The sequence below is a fragment of the Syngnathus floridae genome, chromosome 17 (assembly GCF_059516105.1).
Source record: "Syngnathus floridae isolate MCC-2025c chromosome 17, RoL_Sflo_1.0, whole genome shotgun sequence".
Lineage (NCBI taxonomy): Eukaryota > Metazoa > Chordata > Actinopteri > Syngnathiformes > Syngnathidae > Syngnathus > Syngnathus floridae.
This window is the reverse complement of record NC_142429.1, coordinates 11,256,483-11,275,384: the sequence shown is the minus strand read 5'-3', so window position 1 is coordinate 11,275,384 and position 18,902 is coordinate 11,256,483. Positions and strand designations below refer to the sequence as shown.

At 43.8% G+C, this 18,902-nt stretch overlaps 2 protein-coding genes across 20 annotated transcripts in view; one reads left to right on the top strand and one right to left on the bottom strand.

Annotated features, from left to right (window-relative positions):
• csf2rb (colony stimulating factor 2 receptor subunit beta) overlaps positions 1–18,902 on the top strand; it is a 31,807-nt gene extending 12,905 nt beyond the window's left edge. For 3 of the 19 annotated variants that reach the window (XM_088357176.1, XM_088357173.1, XM_088357174.1), the window contains one exon: positions 40–2,129. In XM_088357176.1, coding sequence (XP_088213302.1) covers positions 40–384 — 345 coding nt within the window. In that variant the 3' untranslated portion in view covers positions 385–2,129. Of the gene's footprint in view, positions 1–39; positions 2,130–5,317; positions 5,766–5,889; positions 6,100–6,337; positions 6,497–6,568; positions 6,612–7,124; positions 8,037–8,278; positions 8,336–9,270; positions 9,350–12,685; positions 12,798–13,185; positions 13,670–13,749; positions 14,597–14,698; positions 16,006–16,070; positions 17,376–17,445; positions 18,284–18,538 lie in introns of those variants that run through there. The other 16 variants (XR_015853293.1, XR_015853285.1, XR_015853286.1 and 13 more) reach the window with 16 other exon arrangements.
• Positions 3,674–10,989, bottom strand: pdgfbb (platelet derived growth factor subunit Bb). Its single transcript, XM_088357184.1, has 8 exons — positions 10,148–10,989; positions 7,157–7,253; positions 6,677–6,733; positions 5,884–6,077; positions 5,616–5,804; positions 4,814–5,540; positions 4,513–4,665; positions 3,674–4,449 (listed from the first exon to the last, which is right to left on the bottom strand). The coding sequence occupies exons 1-7, from the start codon at positions 10,211–10,213 to the stop codon at positions 4,532–4,534; spliced, it is 1,464 nt and encodes a 487-aa protein (XP_088213310.1). The 5' UTR covers positions 10,214–10,989; the 3' UTR covers positions 3,674–4,449; positions 4,513–4,531.

Here is an 18,902-nt window from a genome sequence, read left to right as displayed (position 1 = left end):
TATGAAAACATTTCATGCACATCAAAACACACTTGTCAGTCATTAGAATCCAACCACATGTGTGAAGAGACAAAGGAGGACAAAGTAACATCACCAGATGTTCCTTCGTCGGTGGTCTTCCCCCCGAACGGCAAAGGTTACGTGAGCCTCCCGCGTGGCAGCGTTTCCACTTTGGCATCAGATCTGGCGTCGCACTGGGATGCCGACGCCATCGTGCAAAAGCGTGAGCAGAACCGCCACGCGTGTGCAGATAACACAGTGTGGGACGATGAACTGGTCGACATCAGGTCCGAAAGCGCTGATCCGCCTCCGGCCTACAGCGCCAATCCTTCTTGTCCTAGCGTAAGGGCCTCAGGGTACTGTTTTCTGCCCACTCCCTTTTAGTACTCATGTATGTTGAGCATGTTGGGCTGGAATTTGTTGTGCCTACTGAAGCAAAGGGAAGTAGATGTTCTGATGAGCTGGAGCTGAAGCCTCAAATGCTATTATAAGTAAGAAAATCTTGTAATGAGCTTGTTCGCTCACTTAACCGAGAAAAGGCGCGTGGCCGTCGTCAAGCAAAAATGAATTGCTTGCTTAGTCGATAAAAAGTCGACCTTGAAATCTTTCAAAATAAAAAAACAGCAGCAAATAACTATATCACATCTAACCAGTGGGGGGCAGTATTTATCTGAGCCCAAAAAATAATTTGGTCTAAAGTTATCTTTTTTACCAAAACAGAAATAAGCTCTAAAAACAGACATTAAATAATCTTTTGCAAATAATCTGTTACTGCTTCTATAAAAAGTCAAGAGTACATAAGTTCATAAGTCGGGTCATGTTTGCTTTATGGTCATACATGCATGTTTGCACAGAGGTGTGTGTTTTTGCAACTTGTTGTCAATGTTGAAGCTTGCTAAATGCATCAAATATGTTCTTGACATTATGATGATACTGAACTGCAGCAGACATTTAGCTTCAGGTACATGTAACCTTCGTGTGTTGGTGGGCTTTTATTGAAAGATTGTAAATCTGACACTTGGGGTCACTCAGAGTGTGAGTGGTTTCTTGAGAAACACACTTTATACAGAAGGAAAAATAGTACTTGATAAATCCCTAATATTTGCAAATAACTGATACCCTGTAAATGTCAAGTAAAATAGTTTTATTAGGCTTTTGTACGGGTCACAGCGTCCACTAGAATTAATTTACACATTTAAATGCTTTCGTTGTCAAAATTTGAGTTGTTGATTGGTAAACTCCCCCAAGCAGGAAAAACGGCGAAGAAGATCAATATTCTTGAGGGTGTCACATGATTTAATTGGGTGTCCATATAATTTAGTAATGTGGCTGATTTGTGCTGCACCTGCTTTCACACTCCCAAACAAAATTCAAAAAATTAACACCTTCTGTCAGACATCAGTGGAGAATATTTGATTGAGGTTGGTCCAAAAAATGGCTGCATTTGCTTTTGTGGTGTCAAAGTCAAGTTCAGACTATCAAACATGACAGTCTCAATTTGTCTTACATGTTTTATTTTTGTTTTGGCTAAACTTTTGAATGTTTGTGTTAATGTGATTTGCAGTTTAAAATTGGTGCCAGTTTTGTAACACATTTGAGGAAACACCTAGCATCACCTTGGAATTGAAAAAAAAAAAGGAAAAATATGGAGCTGGTCTCTCCTTTGCGGTGTGTGGAATGCGCAGTGGAAATATTTTTTTTCATCCAGAAGAGCACTGGGACATAGTCGTGCTGGAACAAAAATGGGTCTTTCCCAAAAATGTTCCCACAAACTTGTGAGCAGTGGAAGCAAATGTGAATCACAATCCGATTGTGATGCTGTTTGACTTCAAAGTTGTCCTAATTCCAAAATAAAATGAAGATTTGTGTCATCATCTATAATGAAGTTACAGGCCATGTTTGAGAGTTTAAAAGTTGTTTTTGTGTTTTTAGCTTTCCATCCTTTGTCAGCCCCCAAAGAAACAGTGACATTCCTGAGTCTCCTAGTCAGCGTCAGGCTATTGTTCCTTTGCAAGCGCTTGAGTGGATCCACTGATTTAGAGTGTGCTGCTTCACGCTTGTGTGCATCATGTTCTCCGTTGGCGTACATAAAAACAGGAAAATAAACGCATTGGAAGGTGTGGAAAGTGTGTGCTGTCACATGGGCCGCCTTTTGTTTCCTCCTCTCACATTAGAGAATGTAAGCCAAGGTCTGCTTTGGATATTAGCTCCTTAATGTTTTTGTATCAAAACACTGTCTTGTTTCATTTGGAAAACACTTTCCACTGCCGCTGTGGATTGACTGCTTTTCTTGTTGCTTGTGGCTTTTCAAAACGTGTGCCCATGTTCAAATACAACCCGAGTTTATTTTCATCGCATCCTGGCTGAGGGGTTTTCATGTTCTTGTAGGTTGTTTTTTTTTCCTTTTGGTATTTCTGGTGCAGGTAGAAAGGGCCGTTTGCACCGTTGTGGGAGTGGACACAGCCAACTTACGTTCTGGTTGTGTTTTATCAATAAACACAAAATATTACTAAAAAATGGGAAAAAAAATTGAATAATATTTTGTATTATATTTTTAAATTTGGTATTTTACCACTAAACACTATTTCCAAAATATGACTAAAAATGGGGAAAAAATTGATTTTTTCTTTCTTAATTCATTGGATTCTATTTTTCAGTCAGGTATTAGTTTTGTTGAAACCCAGCTAACCATATCGTACTTTAAGGTCACTTAGTCCGCTTTGAAGCATCCCAGCTCCTTCGAGACACGCCCACATTGTCACAGTGCTTGACCCCTGTGTGTGTCCGAAATGAGTATGAACATGCTTCTCACGCTCCACGCCTTTCTCCTTGTCGTCCTCCTCCACTCCCGTTGAGCACTGGCTTCCCACCTCTACGTTGAATTTGGAGATGCTCTGCTGTTTACAAGCGTTACGTGTGTGTGCGAGACGGACTGCACAAACGCACATTGAGGTTAAAGAGTCACATGTGGCTAGCAGGTCAACAAGTGGTGAAATGTGTCAACTAAAACATCATTTGCTCAGTTTGTTTTGGACAAAATAGGAGCAGATGATGGCTGTTTAATGATACGCTCATGCTTGTGGTCCCTGAGATGGCTGGCTGGCTGAGATGCAAGCCACAAGGAAAACGCCACAGTTCGCCTACACATCCACCTCTCATGTCTAAATTTATTGCGCAATCCTATATGGTTTACTCGCTTTTAATATAGCATTGACTACTGTAAAGAAATTTCCGATTTGTGAGGACACACTGACTCGTGTGAAGTGGAAATAGGCACGCTGACTATCATTTGAAGGAATTCAATGAAGAGACAAAACAACACGTACACATTTTTTCTTTTACCATAAGAAAATATCATTAGTTTTGTTTCCTCAAAAAAATCATAATAAAAGAGACACAATCAGTAACAATTGTTAAGTTGACACGCATTTCAATAATTTAAGTTTCTGATTATGGATATTTAAACACAGAATAACAACAGTCATTTGTTCCTCCCATATATATATATATATATAGCATATATATATATATATATATATATATATATATATATATATATATATATATATATATATATATATATATATATATATATATATATATATATATATATATATATATACATACATACATACATATATATATATATATATATATATATATATATATATATATATATATATATATATATATATATATGCTCAGGAATGTGAAGGAGGGACGTTTCTTTGAATTAAAAGGACATAATTGAACACAGGCAACATACAAGGTAGCACACACACACACACACACACTTGACATGACAATACAAGGTTTGACCTTATGTAAAACTTTAAAAAGTGATCCAAATAAAAAACTGGTCAATGAAAAGTGTGACTTACACGACACTGTTACATACTGTTTTGTTTTGAATACTGGTGAAGAAGGTTAACCCTTAGTAGTAGTTGAGATAGATAGATAAATAAATAAGAATGAAGGAAGCAGAAAAGCCCTTTGCACACCTTTTGTTTTGATTTGTCATGCCGATCACATCTGCTTATCTCCAGTGTTCGCAATGGGTTAGATGGAATTAAATATAATAGAGAAGTCTTTGCTGGTTTCCTTTGTAATTAAACATGAAGTCAATTCCAAAAAAAGTCTTTCAGAAAGCGACTTTTTCATGAAACGCCAATATTTAGAAGTGCAATTTCTTTCTTGTCTTATCAAAACAAGAATCCGTGTGGAGAAGTTGCACTGGTTTCCACAGTTCAGGTCAAAGGCAGGAAATTTGCCGCACATATTTGGCAAGTCTTTGGATGCCACTTCCAACTTTTGCTGGAAAGGCTCCACTTTTTCCTCCATCCAGGTGTCGTTATGGCTTCTTCAAACAGTACGTAGAGTCTCTGAGGAGTAAGTTGAATACTTTTAGTAAGACCTGCATTATCCATACTCCAAGCTCATCTTGTGCTCCTGGAAATGTCAGAAGACATCATTAGTCATGTTCTCAAAGTCAGGAGGATTCTGTAGACTCACCGAGAATCGTTTTAAAGCTTTACATCAGCATTGCTCTCATAGCTGCCTTGCTTATCCTTTTTCGATTCTTCCTCATCCTTCTTCTCGGATGTCCTGGAGGTCTGGGCCCCGCTGGAGCTGAGGGTTTCTGTTTGCTGGCTGTGGTCGTTGTCTCTGTGGGACAAACAAAATGGTCACTTGTGATGTATTTTAAAAAAAAAAACATAAATGAAAACATTTGGGGGGGGGGGGGTTAGGGTTAGGGTTAGGTTACTGAAAAAAGTTAAGAACAAAATGCTGCCTTAGATGAAGTGTGTCATACCTGGCGAGGTTGTGGTCGTGGTGGTTGTTTGCATGTAACGATGTCTACTACGTAGGAGGTGCTGCTCCTCCTCTCGTTTCTTTTGCTGCTGTTTTAGTATCTCCTTCTCATGGTCCAACTTCTTGTGCAGCAGGAGCAGCTCTTTCCTCTCCTCCTCTAACTTTGTCTCGGCAATCTGCATCATTTTCACCTCCTCTGGAGTCTTGTTGCCTCTCCGAGGGTCCGGGTTGGGTTCTTTGGTGGGTCTGAACCTACTTCCAAACCTGTCAATGGCTTCCTCAATCGGATTCCATTTGGCTTGAGGTTTTTGAGTGACAGGCTTGGGAACGGAAACTTTTTCTTCTGTACCCTCATCCCTGCCCGTTGGTCCCTCAATAACAATTCCCCCAGGACTGATGAGCCCCTGACCATCTTGTAATGTTTTATTCATGCCAACATGATCCACTGAAGACAGAGTCTTGTTTCCTTCTACATTCCTTTCTTTGCTCTCCACTTGGGTTTTAGTCTCAAGTAAGCCAGTGGAGTTACGTGTCCAGTGTGAGCCAATGAGAACCTCCTCTTCGGGTGGAGATGTTTCAGCACCAGCCAGACTGTAGCCTTCAGCATGCTGCCTGAAGGTGTCTCCTCTGGAGCTCCAGTGTTGCTCCAGAAGGTCCACCAGGAGGGAACCCTGATTCTGCTTCAGCTCATCCCACTGATGGAGCTCATCCTTGCTATGCACCTTCACCTTGATGGTCAAATGCAATTATATGGTGAGTACTCAATGGTGTCTTTTTTTGGTTGTTGTTTGTTTTTAACCTACCTGTCCACGTCCATGGCTGAGCGTCTGGTTGCGATGGTGCTCCTTGTGGCCGTGATGCCGGCGAGAAGATTTCCTCTTCAGCGCCGGCTGTCGTGGAGCAGGCTGACATCGGCATTCCACGTGATCCATCACAGACACCACGGCTTTAGCGTACGTGGGTCTTTTATTGATGTATTCGATCTTCATGACCTACACAAATTGAGACCGTTGAAGCTTAATTGTCTTTTTGTGGTGTTTTTTTTTTTTGTGTGGTTGTGTGGTGGCTTGCCTGCAGGTATCTGGTGTGTGTGACAACAGGGACGCACTGAAGGCTTTTGGTGTTACAGCAACCGGAGCAGCGCTGCACCTCCACACATGGCGGCCATAGCAGGAAATTAGCATTGCTTCGGTCCAGCATTGCCCTGGTGACCTCCACCACCTCCGTGCGAACTTTACACACGGCCTGCTGGGCTGGCTGAGCAACTGGAGGAGGCAAAGACAAATTGTGAGTATTATTTCATTCCTGTCGGTCATTATTTATTTTAATTTTTTAAATCAGTTGCAAGGCAACATGAGAAGATAGAAAAAGACATAATAGGAAAAATAAAACTCATAAACATTATATATGTGTTAATGCAAGATCATTTGTCTTTTGGTGCTGGATGGGAAGCTTTCACGGTACTCCAACTGGTGTCCATTTATACCGACATCTGCTTTATTATCGATTCCCCCCCCACCCCCAGAAAAAGGTTAATGGGAATGATTTTCAGCATGTCACCAAGCCCATACTTGTCACATAAATCAAGGCCCGGAGAGACAACCTAATGAAGATAAAGTACATCTTCATTCACCAAGAAAATCAGGAATCTTCCTTGCCAGCACTCGGTCGGAGCAACAGTATTGTGAGTGCATTCATCATGACGTGCACTTACGTACATAATTCGACATGTATTTTCTTGTCTTCTATTTGACAGGTTTGGATATGAGAAAGGTCTTTGGGTGTAATATATTCCTTTGGTAAGCCAATCTTTCACACGTGACATGTTAAAAAAAAAAAAAAAAAGGGGAGGGGGGGGGCTTACCCAGGCTCCTTGGTAGTCTGTGACCTCCATTTGCTGCTGAGTTTGGCTCCTCCTCATCTGAGACAAAGCAGTAAACACATAGAGGCTGTGATTAATGCAAACACCCCCCTCGATAATTGACCACAAACGCGTCCTAAAAATACAAGCTAGTCTGGCTAATTGGCACACTAATCGAATAATCACTTGATGTGTTTCTGATAGCATCTTCCTCTTTTGCTTGATGTTCACCAGGTACCATAAGAGAAGAAAATAAATAAAGTTGTAGAATTTGTGGATTTGAAATATAATATATGTTTACTACTACCAGGGGGGTTGCATTCATCGGGATTGTTTGTTTTTCCGGTTAAATAAAAATAGTTTAACAGCCAACATTTTTCCCACGACATTTTCATTAGGTCCAAATGAGGGCGCTTATAAATACTATAAATAAATACTCGGATGTTTGCAGGAGCAGTTAAATTCAAACAAGCAGGTCTTTACCTACGGAATCAGTCAGCAGAAGCAGCTGGAGGTCGTCGATGGAGGAGATGGGACTATTTCTAACCAGCTCCACCAGGGCCGCAGGAAGTGGATCCCCCTGAACGACATCAAATAAAATGGGATTCATCCTTGTTTAGTCAGTATTTAACTAAATGTGAGCAAAACGCCACATTGTAATCAGGATCTGAGTGTAGGTTTAACCCCTCGAGTCATTATTGGGCGAGGGGGGGGTAAGGAGGGGGGGTATTAACCAAAGCAGACACACAATGGTCACTAAGAGCTGGCTGAATGACTATTGGCGTTGTGTCTTCTCATCTGCTAACATTTAGGGGTCAAAGGAGCCAGGAAGGAGCCAGGAAGTGGGGGAAGGAGTGATACAGAGAGGAGAAGAGAAGGGAGGCAGCCATGTCAAAAAGGAGATGAAGAAAAGAATGGACAAGGATCAGACGTGGGGTCGGGACACTTGCTCGCTCGCGAGGATGGGCTTCATGTTACTCGAAAGTCATGAATGAAGTCATGTTGCACTAATTTATGGAAAATAGAACATCCAAAATCTGGAGAATTTAATGAAGCTCTTTAGGAAGGACGTTTTAGCCAAAGCCAGCCATCCATGCATGAGCGGTTATTTTGAGCGTACTTCACGACGCCGTTTCCTGCATTGTTGCTTGCCCCCCTTTTCAGAGTCTCAAAGAGTCCAAGCGGGGAAATGCCTGCTGTAATTCTGCTCGCATCTCTGTTGTAGAGCTGCAGATGCCCCAGAGGAGTCATCATTATTTCCTTTCCTCGCCAGTAGAGCCAACCTGCTTGCTTGGATAATTGTGTTTGATGTTAATTATAGGAGCTGGGCCTTTTTTCACAGCCCTGCCTGCCTTCTGTCAAGGTTTAGAAATTTACTATCTCGAAACAAACCGAGAAAAATTGTGCTACTGATTATACATGAAATAAGGCAAATTAATTGCGTGTCACAAATACATTGACAATTTTGACTGAAATTTTAATTTGAGGCTAAATGGCTTTTTTTTAATGTAATATAAAATATGTAATAATAATTCCTCCTGTTTTTCAGCATTTATGTGATAATTTTCCAGCCTGTGACATATTTGAAATTGATTGTATTTTCAGAGCCCTAATCTGGTAGCTTCCAGTGGACCGTCGAGTAGATGTATTGAGGAATGCCAGGTACGTCTGCAGGGGAGGAGCAGGAACATCTAATCGTATATAATTAGGGAGGGAGCGAGGAAGCTTGCTAAGCAAAAGTGTGCCGTGGCATTTTTCACAAATGGTCACGGGAATTATAAGTGAATGTGTGACAGTCGAGATTTGAACCCACAACCTCCAAACATTCTAACCACATCATACCTACATAAAATATGTTTTTGTTTTTTATTACTCTCCCACTTCTTGTTGTCAGTCCAAACTAACTTAGATGCACTGGCGGCGCTAGGATTTTTTTCTTTAGGGGGGAATTGGGGTGGCCAAGGATATTTCAGGGGTTCTACAAAACCTTAAAGTTTTTTTTTTTTAAATATTTGACTGCCTTTAATAGCAAATATGATGTAGAAATGTATTGCCCCAAGTTTTTTTAATTGGATCACACGCAGGTGTTTTGAACATTTTGGCGACTGACTGAATAAGTTTGTTTTCCCCCCCTTGGTGGTCGCTCATTGACATAAACTCACAAGCACACAGCACTGTGTGTTGCTCCAAGCCATTTGTATGATAATTGGAATGTTTGAAGTTTGCGTATATATGCCTTAGTCCAACTCTGGGAATTCCCACTTGTATACATCAAAGTCATTTTTAACTTTCACCCATGAGCCTGCCTGTCAAAATTGCCTTTTTCTTCAAATGTTCTGCCTCCAGAAGCCATAAAAAAAGGAGCAATTGATGTCAAGTCATCCATCATATATATTGTATGATGTGTTTCACCTTTACGTCAGGCACTCTTGAAGGAAATGAGCAATTGAGCCATTTGTTCTCACATGCTAGCTTCAATTCATCTTTATAGCACAGAAGCCTTTTCTAATCTTTTATTGCTCTTAAATGACATCAGCCCGACTGACTTGCTAAGGCTAATTCACTGATAGGATTACTTTTCATTCCTTTACTGCCAGTTAGATTCCCAGCCACCCGCCATGGCAGGTCCCATGCCCGGAAAGACATCCGGCGTAGAAACGGTGCCAACCAAATCAAGTGAGTGAACCCTGATGGGACAAGCCGAAAGTCGCATCAACAAGTATTCTACTCAAATATGTCTTGCCTTCCTGTGCACGTGACACAAATGCATCCTGTCTTATTTTTTTACAGGTCTTAGCATGATTCAACATCCTTAATGTTTTGTGTGAGCCATTTGCAAAATAGCCAAAAGTGACTAACTTGGATATGACTGTTTGTCTAGCAAAGTGGAATTGTTTGCTATTGTTTAAAGTAGCATATTTGAATCCATTTGGACTCCTTTCTTGGCTGCAATCCAAACATATGTTCTCTTTATAATGAAGTTACAATGTGTGTAATACAGCTCAGTGATTTATGACACATCTGGAGCTGCAGCATCTAAACGCACCATGTGGTGCATTCAAGGCACCTTAACAGCTTATGGCTTCTCACCCACAGAGGATGAGGAAGATGCACGTGTCTGGCCCTGGGCAGTCATTCTTATGACACCTAATGGCAAGAATAATAGTTAGTCTGACAACAGCCCTTTTTTTCTGACTTTTATTGTCAAGCATGCAGGTGCTCTGGAAAAAAAATAACCTGGATGTAAAAATGAAATAGTGTTGAAAGAATACTAAAATAGTGTCAATGGACTAATAACCTTTATAGCTTTACTAAATGTAGACTTGCTGACCGTAACGTAACGCCGCTGTAGAATCATATTCTATGCAAATTGACCTCATATTATAAGTAGAAGTTGAGCAATTATTTTCCCACAGCTTTTATCCGCCCGTCGTAGTGCAAGTGAGCGGCGTAAAAGTTGATCCAACTACTCACCTCGGCTGCGCCAAATCGCACGCACGTCGCCAGTAACGCGAGCAGCAGCTGCACGGTGGAGCTCATCTTGCTGGCCAGCCTGGAGCCTCTGCGACGGGCAGAGCATTTATGGAGGCTCCGGAGGCCCGCAGTCCTCGGCCGGCAGGGTGCGCGCGGCGGGTGCACTTGCTCTCCCGGCGGGGACACTGGTGCTCGCTCTCGCTCTCTCTCTCTCTCCCCCTGCGGTGTTCCGAGCGCGCACCGAGCTTTCTTCGCGCGGTGATGTCAGCTATCCAAAGGCTGAAGATGGGACTCTAGAATGCTCCTTTTTTTTGTGTGTGTGTGCAAAATCTTTCACTTAATCCGGATCGACGATCACCTTGCTCTGTGCACCAGATTGATGCGCGCCGGCGTCAGTCCGAAAAGTTCCAAACGACAAAACAATCCACCGTGATTAAAACATTAAAAAGTAGCTACAAATTTGAATAGACATTAAAAGTCTCCTCCCCCCCCAAAAAAAATAATTTAACCGTAATCCAGCAAAAAAGTGCGGTGCTGGCAGGTTGCGGTCCTTTTGGGTCTTGGTTCTGCTTCCCGAGAAGTTTCTAAATGTGCAGAGGCCGGAGGCTGCAGGAGAGGTGGCGGTGTGAGGGGTACAGAATACTTCCAAGACTCTGCTGTTGGTCCGCTCAACACTCGCCCGCCCCCTGCCTCAGGAATGGCTGCTCATCATCTGCATAAGCGCACAAAGAAACACACTTGAATAGCTTTCTGTCTGCAATATGAAATCGAATAATGATCATAATTAGCACATCATGTTCGATTTTCAGCTATGTGAACTTAAATTTCATGATCATATTTTGCTTGTCCTTCCTACCAGTGGCAGGCCTAGAGGTGGGGCTGCAGGGGCACCCCACCCCCCCTCAGGTGCCAGACCATGTAATTGACTTGTGGATATTTTCCAGGAATTTTTTTTCCACATTTATGCCCATCCTCCAAAGCCCCAAAAAAAGCAAAGCGTGAGGGAACTGTACCAAAACAGTCTGGTCAGAAAGTGTCATGGGTCATTAACATCCTATACGTGCTATTTTTTACACTTTCCATATTTTTATTTTTTTTGTGAACTTCAGTGACATTCAAATTTCTCCCTAAAAGGCAAATTATTCATGCAAAATTACACAATTTCATAACTGAGGCAGCAATGTTAATTTAGTTGATCTCAATAATGTCCGCCCTTCCCCTCCCTCCTCTGTATGTCATATAAAATAGAAAGCACCTGCTGTGCACATACCACGAAAAGAAACACTATACAGCTTTATTTATGCATATCAATTTTGAAAATAGATCACTCTTCTTAATTTAATGTGAAATGCACATTAGATAGGCAAAATAAGATTCCACCAAGCGAGAGGAAATACGATCTCAGAAACTAAAAAGAGACTTCCTATTTAAATGTCATTGGGAGGCTCAGTCATGTTCAATCATAGCCGGAGGTTGAGGAAAATGATTGCTATAAAATTCCATTTCAAAGGTTCAAATTGGAGTTGGGGAATTCCTGTGTGCCTCAAGAGTGCACTGTTTTTAACTTTCTCCCCCGAGACACTTGGCCTGTCAAATTTGAGTTAGATGAGATGACGGGATTTTTTTAGTCATAATTCACTGAAAGGCTTCCTTCAAAATTGCCCTTGATGACTAAACTTTTGACATCTATCAATTTATAAACTCTTCAGTGTTCTGCAAAAGCGCCGCTAATATGCATGCTAAGCTCTTTGGAAGTTGCCATTGTTAACACACCACTTGCTGCTGTGGCTTTTTTTTTTTTTTTTGGACACCGATTAGCATCTCAATGCTTGGCAAGATTTGAGAGAATCCGCCCATCCATTTTCTCCCGCTTATCCTGTTGAGGGTCATGGGTGAACTGCAGCCTATCTCAGTCAATTAACCTAACACGCATGTGGAAAAGCCCGGAGAAAGTGCCTTAAATCTAAACTTATGTCAAATCTTTTAGTCTTACGTAATAGAACTTTAAAAAAATAAGAATTCTATTGCTGGATACTGACTCCTCTGATTACCTCAGAACAAGCAGCCAAGCTATCAGGAACATAAGGGTGTCTGTAAATACCACAAGAGTTATTCTAAGAGTCACGACCTTTTAATGCTCGCTAATGTTTAGGGAACATTTTTGAAACAATGATGCTAACGTGAAAATCAGCCCCCGTCAGCCAGGCCCCAAAATAAAAGATTATAAGTCAGTCTCATGGAGGCAAAGTAGAAGTTTGCCTTCAGAGACTTTTGGTGAACAGCACAGCGTCAAATACTCGGATGCCATTGTTTGTCTAACGGGCCAATGGAGGAAACGCTATGAGCTATAGTGCTAAATTTACACCCAGCCATACAGGAGCTCTACAAGGCCACTAGCAAAGTGATACCAACAACATACAAACCACAATTTAGTTTTTACAGAATGTACCAGTAACTCAAATGTCATCCTAGGCCCTACTTTGAAACCCTACTTTGAAACCCTAACCCTAGGGCCTTTTTTTATTTTTTTTTTCTCAGGGCTGTGAGGCAACCTTACAAAATACCAAAGGTGGGAGTAAGACACATATGTGCAAGTCATAAGGAAGTCAAGTCTTGACCTTCAACTTTCAAGCGAGTCCAAAAAAACAAAGTAAGGCAATTTGAGTCACCAGTAAAATTTCAAGTCATCACTTTGCTTCCTCTGCTCTTAACAATGTACATCAAGTCACATTTAGTTCATTTCAACCAGCTGCACTGTGAAATGTTTGTACATTTTTCTGCTTCCAAAAAATTGCATGAAGGGAGGCGCCGTTATGCAACAACGGGGAGATTATGCTTCTCTTTGGGTCATCTTGATTTTATAACACTTGCAGTAGTTTTTAAATAAGGCGTATGCATATATACGCCTAAATATTGTTATCCAATTTCACATTGGATTGCTGGTTTGAAATGTACTTTTATGATTATTATTATCTTAATAAACATTGATGTCAAAACTTGTCTGTTGTTTTGTTCCTTGTTTTTATATTTGATTGAAGGCAATGGCGTTAACCACTCGACCAGAGCCTGCTCGGAAACAAAAGGAGATTTGGTCATATTGATAGGGTATCCTCCATCCAAACATGTTGGGTGTTCAAAGTTTCAACGGATAGTCCGAAGCCACCCTTTCCACAGTAGTCACCATGACAGGCGACCACCTGGTGGCGTCATTGTGCCAAGCACCGTTGGACGATCAGGAGAAGAAGATTTGAATCGACGGATGTGACGTCAGGTCTTTAGGTCAATTGAAGGCAGGTGTGCTCGCTCAAGCGGAGTTATCATATGCAGGTGCCACCGGGCGCGTGGCGGCGCGGCGAACGGTTTCTCGGGTGAGCGAGCATGCTAGCAAATGTTTGTCGTCTCCTGTCGTTTTTCACGACGGACGCCGTGTTTGTTGCACGATTGGCATGCTTTGTTGCCTTTTCTCACAAGCCTTTTTTGTTTGTCGTACTCGTGACTCGGCCACGTCACGTCCAACTGGAGGTAAATTGTAGGCCGCAGGCCATTTAGCCCGTGAGCAAATGTTTGCAGTTTCTCACGATACCATTTATTATTTCTTGCAGGATTTTCGCTGTCTAGGGAGTGCTTGAGGTTTCGGCACGGCACGCCACGCCACGCCACAATCCACTTTGCGTCGCGTCGTTGCGCGTTTTGGTGGTATTTTAAATGTCTTTCGCGGTTGTTTTTTTAATGCTGGCCAGCATTTTTTCATTCGTCTGACGGTTAGAAGAAGGTAGAAGGTTCGTAAATGACGCCGCCGATAAGCGCGCGTTTGTCTGACTATAGGAAATGTTAGTTTGACTCTAGTCAACTAAACCATTTTTTAATTTTTTATATTATCCGTGTGCCATATCCGTGTCATGCAAACTGCTGGTGAATCGAACGTATGTTACGTCATGTCCAAATCGGACCAAATCCATTCAAAGATGGCGCCCGCCCGCTCGTTCCGTTACGCAACAAACATTTGGCGGGTTATTTTCTCCCGTTTTGAACGCCACGCTGCCAACCTGGATCATCTGTCCAATGTGAGGTGAGTTGTAGATGATGAAATTAAAATGTGAACTATAGTCTTTAATAATTCTTGTCATGATTATATATTTTTTCAAATGTAAAACTACTTAGAATGTATCAAATTAAAATATTAACTAAAATTTTGATAGATTATCGTAATTTACTACAATATTTTTTTTTTCAAATGTAAAACTCCTAGTATGTATAATTGTTGGTAAAAAAAATCATGCCATTGGCACTCTACTCAATGTCTATTTTTGTTGCAATAATTTGCTTGTCTTTTGTAGCACTAAAACAGGCCGCCCAGCCAGCATCCTTCTATACAAAGCAAGCAGGAGGCTCTTGAAGGAGCCCTTTCAGTGATGTTGAGGACACTGAGGAAGAGTAGTCCTAAATCAGGTGAAAACCTGTTTTTGTCAAGTTTCAGCTTCCCAACACACAATGGTTGTCGAGTTTTAGCTTCCCAGCACACAATTAATGTCTGTCTGTCTGTTTTTGTAGGCTGCAAGAGGAGCCAAATGGGATAAGTGTAATTCCACATGAAAAGGCGCAATGGCCTGTCCAAAGGCGCAATGGCCTGTCCAAAGGCGCAATGGCCTGTCCAAAGGAGCAATGGCCTGTCCAAAGGAGCAATGGCCTGTCGTAAGGAGCAATGGCCTGTCGTAAGGAGCAATGGCCTGTCCAAAGGAGCAATGGCCTGTCCAAAGGCGCAATGGCCTGTCCAAAGGAGCAATGGCCTGTCCAAAGGCGCAATGGCCTGTCCAAAGGCGCAATGGCCGGTCCAAAGGCGCAATGGCCGGTCCAAAGGCGCAATGGCCGGTCCAAAGGCGCAATGGCCGGTCCAAAGGCGCAATGGCCAGTCCAAAGGAGCAATGGCCTGTCCAAAGGAGCAATGGCCTATCCAAAGGAGCAATGGCCTATTCAAAGGAGCAATGGCCTATCCAAAGGAGCAATGGCCTATCCAAAGGAGCAATGGCCTATCCAAAAGAGCAATGGCCTATCCAAAAGAGCAATGCCATATCAAGTCAAGAATCAAGCAGCACGCTGCTAAAGTCAACATGTGTAGATCATGTGCCCAGGAGGGGGCAGTGTGGTTGCCTTTGGTTATGGGTGCACGACGGAAAGGTTGCAGGTGTGGCCAGTGTTTGGGGCTCTGATGGTTGGTCTTGCTTAAGAGGTGTGCTGTGGTTGTGGCTTGTCTGGATCCAGCGTTGTCTTGTGCTTTGTTGCCATTGACGGCTCACTTGGGGGAGGACGTGGTGACGTGGACGGAGACAAAACGAGACTTTGATGTGGATCCGAATGTTCGATTTTGCCATATGATGTGTACCATTTTGTGTCTTTTTCTAACATGCCACTGTTGTGCTCGCTGCGTTCTTTGTTCTCCCCCATCGGTGTAGGGCGGCGTTGGAGCGAGCCGATCCCGAATGTCCAATTTTGCGATTTGACTTGAACCATTTTGTCTTTTTCTAACCTGCCACTGTCGCACTTCATCTAACCCTAACCTACCACCGCTGTGGTACTTGCGTTCTTTGTTCTCCCCTAGGTGTAGGACAGCATTGGAGCTAGACGCATTTAGTCTTTTTCTAACCTACCGCTGTCGTGCTTGATCTAAGCTGCGTGTCCTTTGTTCTCTAGGTGTAGGGGGCGGTGTTTGGGCGAGCCGGTCCACGAGGAAGACGTAATGATGCGAGCAGCGCCCAACTCATTGCATGTTCTGCCATTTGCAGGCCGGACGCGAAAGGGGGGGTGCATGGCCCGATCCGACCGGGCGATGCTCACCAATCGTAGCTAGCCGCTGTGATCAAGTAAGCAAGTGACCGACAACTTGGGGTGCTGTTTGTGTTTCTAACATTTGTTTCTCTTTCTGCAGATGGCGACCGGGATGTGACACGATCTGATCAGAGGTGAACGTACCACTGTGGTATCGCTCTGACGTCGCCGAGTTGTGAGGGAGACCCGCTTCCCTGGAGGCGTCGACCTGCGCAGCTTCAACGTGTAAAATTGATTTTTTTTTTTTTTTTTTTTTTTTAAATTACACCAGCGGTGTCCCAATGTCTGCTTGAGGGCTGCATACTGAAACAAATTTTGAATTCTTTGACGCAAATTCATTAAATCAATCACGAAATGTTGCCATTGATATTTAGTGCTACAAAGCAGTGTCGTGTTCAGTCGTGTGGTGTGTTGATCAAGTTGCCCCGAGGCTGCCATTTGGACACCAATGGTGACGTGTGTAGGGCTGCACGTGTATTGGAAAACTGCCATATGGTGGTCTAGGTTATTGACATGCACTTTAAGACAGCAAAGAATTTTTTTTTCATGTCTCAAATGAAACATGCTTTCTTGCCTAACTATTTGTAATGAGTTAAGACGATAAGTCATTGATGTAAGTTAAAGTTAACTCATCTAACTGATCTCATTGCGATCAAATAGTTAACCTCCATCCAAGAATTTTGCACAACTTGCCTCAATGCAGTGGTCTGGCCCAATACTGCCATATCATTGATTTTCCAAAATGTTGTGCAGCCCTCATTGAGTGCCAAACGCGCAGCGACGGCAAGCGCAAGCGACCGCGCAAGCGACCGCGCAAGCGACCGCGCAGCGACGGCAAGCGCAAGCGACCGCGCAGCGACGGCAAGCGACCGCGCAAGCGATGGCAAGCGCAAGCGACCGCGCAAGCGACGGCAAGCGCAAGCGACCGCGCAAGCGACGGCAAGCGCAAGCGACCGCGCAAGCGACCGCGCAAGCGACGGCAAGCGCAAGCGACGGCAAGCGCAAGCGACGGCAAGCGACGGCAAGCGACTGCGCAAGCGACTGCAAGCGCAAGCGACGGCGCAGCGGGACTTTTGTGCTTGTCTTGCTAGGTGGAAGAGACGATGTCTGAAACGAAGAGCCGGTGGACTGAGGCCACCAGACCCGCGATTGGTGAGCGGGGTGCAAAGGAAGGAATCACCCAAAGAAAGCAGTCGCCAAGTGTTGAAGAGGAGCCTGATGCACGACTGGCCAAGGCTGGCCAGAGGCGGTGACATGGCAATCCAATCTGCAAGCGTAGTGTACACACTGTTGGTTTTAATTTGATTTCCTTATTTTTCTGCCTTTCACCTGGCAGCGGATGGGGCGAGCGCCAGCCTGCACCGAGAGGGACTGGGCTGCACCCACAAGACCAGGGAGGGGGCAGGTAATGAGTACGTTGACAGAAGTGAGCCGCAAGCAACTGAGTGCCGTTTGTCTTATTGCACTTGTGCGAGGCGGAAGACGAGTCCAACACCGGCCGGAGCAGACCCGGACCTTGGCCCGTGACGAGCGGCCCACACGAGACTGATGGGTGCAGATGCAGCCAGTGTTTCGGGGAGTATGACTTTGGTTTTTCTTTTGTGCTTTCCCTACCCCTGTCTATTTGAATAGGGTAACTAGTAGCACGCACGGGCATTTGGGTTGCTGTGACCCTCTAGATACGAATCGGCAAAGCAGACACCCCCTGCCTCCCTCCCTCCCCCCCCCCCTCTCTCTCTCTCTCTCGCTCTCTTTCTCCAACGCGCCCGGCAGTACCTGCATGGCCTGGTGCACTCAGGGTGGAACGTGGCTATACCTTGCCCTTTGTGGAATACCAGGGTATAATGTCTGCCAGACTGGGTCCCAGTGTCGTCGACGGTGTCGAGGACAAGGAGATTCTCCGTGACGCTCTCCGTGACGTCACGTTTTCCTCTTTTTTTTCCTCTCGGGGCCAAGCCAGCTCTACTCAGGGGGAACTGGCCGGTTGCGCTTAAGTGCGCACCAAAGCCTCTTTTCATCTCTTCTCGCTCTCTCCCTCCCTCCCTTCCTCCCTCCCTCCCTTTTTGTAAGGGGTTAAACATTTCATAACTCGGATTGCTCCAATGCGGGAGGGCCGTATGAGACATGCGCCAGCCCGTGCGTGCCGCTAGTTACCTGATTCAAACTTACCTTAGTCTAGGTTGGGGGGGTGCTAGTGGAATTTTTCCCCTTGCCAAAACCAACACAATATGTCTGCCTTTCAGGATTGCTGGGGCACTGGATCGGACGAGTGCCTGCACAGAGAGGGACTGGACAGGACCGCGGGACCAGAGGGTAATAATAAAAAACTTTATTTGTAGAGCACCTTTCATACAAGAAATGCAGCTCAAAGCACTTTACGACAAAGAAAGAAATTATAAGCATTGAATTCTTCATATAGGAACAGACATAAAAAGAAAACAAAAACATTCATGTGTGCATACGCTATTAATGAAGGGAGCTTAAAATAGGAGCAAGCTTTAATAGACAGGTAATGAGTACGTCCACAGAAGTGAACCGCATGCAACAGAGCCGTTTTTCTTTTTGCAGTGGCACAAGGCGGAGGATGAGTCCAAACGTCGAATACCGGCCGTGGGGGGAGCCAACCTTCGCCCGTGATGAGCGGCCGACACGAGACGGACGGGTGCGGATGCGGCGAGGGCAAAGCGCCCAGCCAGCATTTAAGGAGAGTATGACTGCGTTTTTTCTTTTGTCCTTTCTTTCCTTCCCTCCCTCCCTCCACTTTTTCACTGGGTGTGCACACTGGCTATCTGCATGATGCCGCTTTCTTTCTCTCAGCGCCGCGTCATTTTGCAATATTGTTGTTTTACTGTTGTTTTTTTAATCATGAAATGAACTGTTTGTACTGTAATTGTGTGTGTACCACTGAACTGCAATTAAACTGTGAACTGAA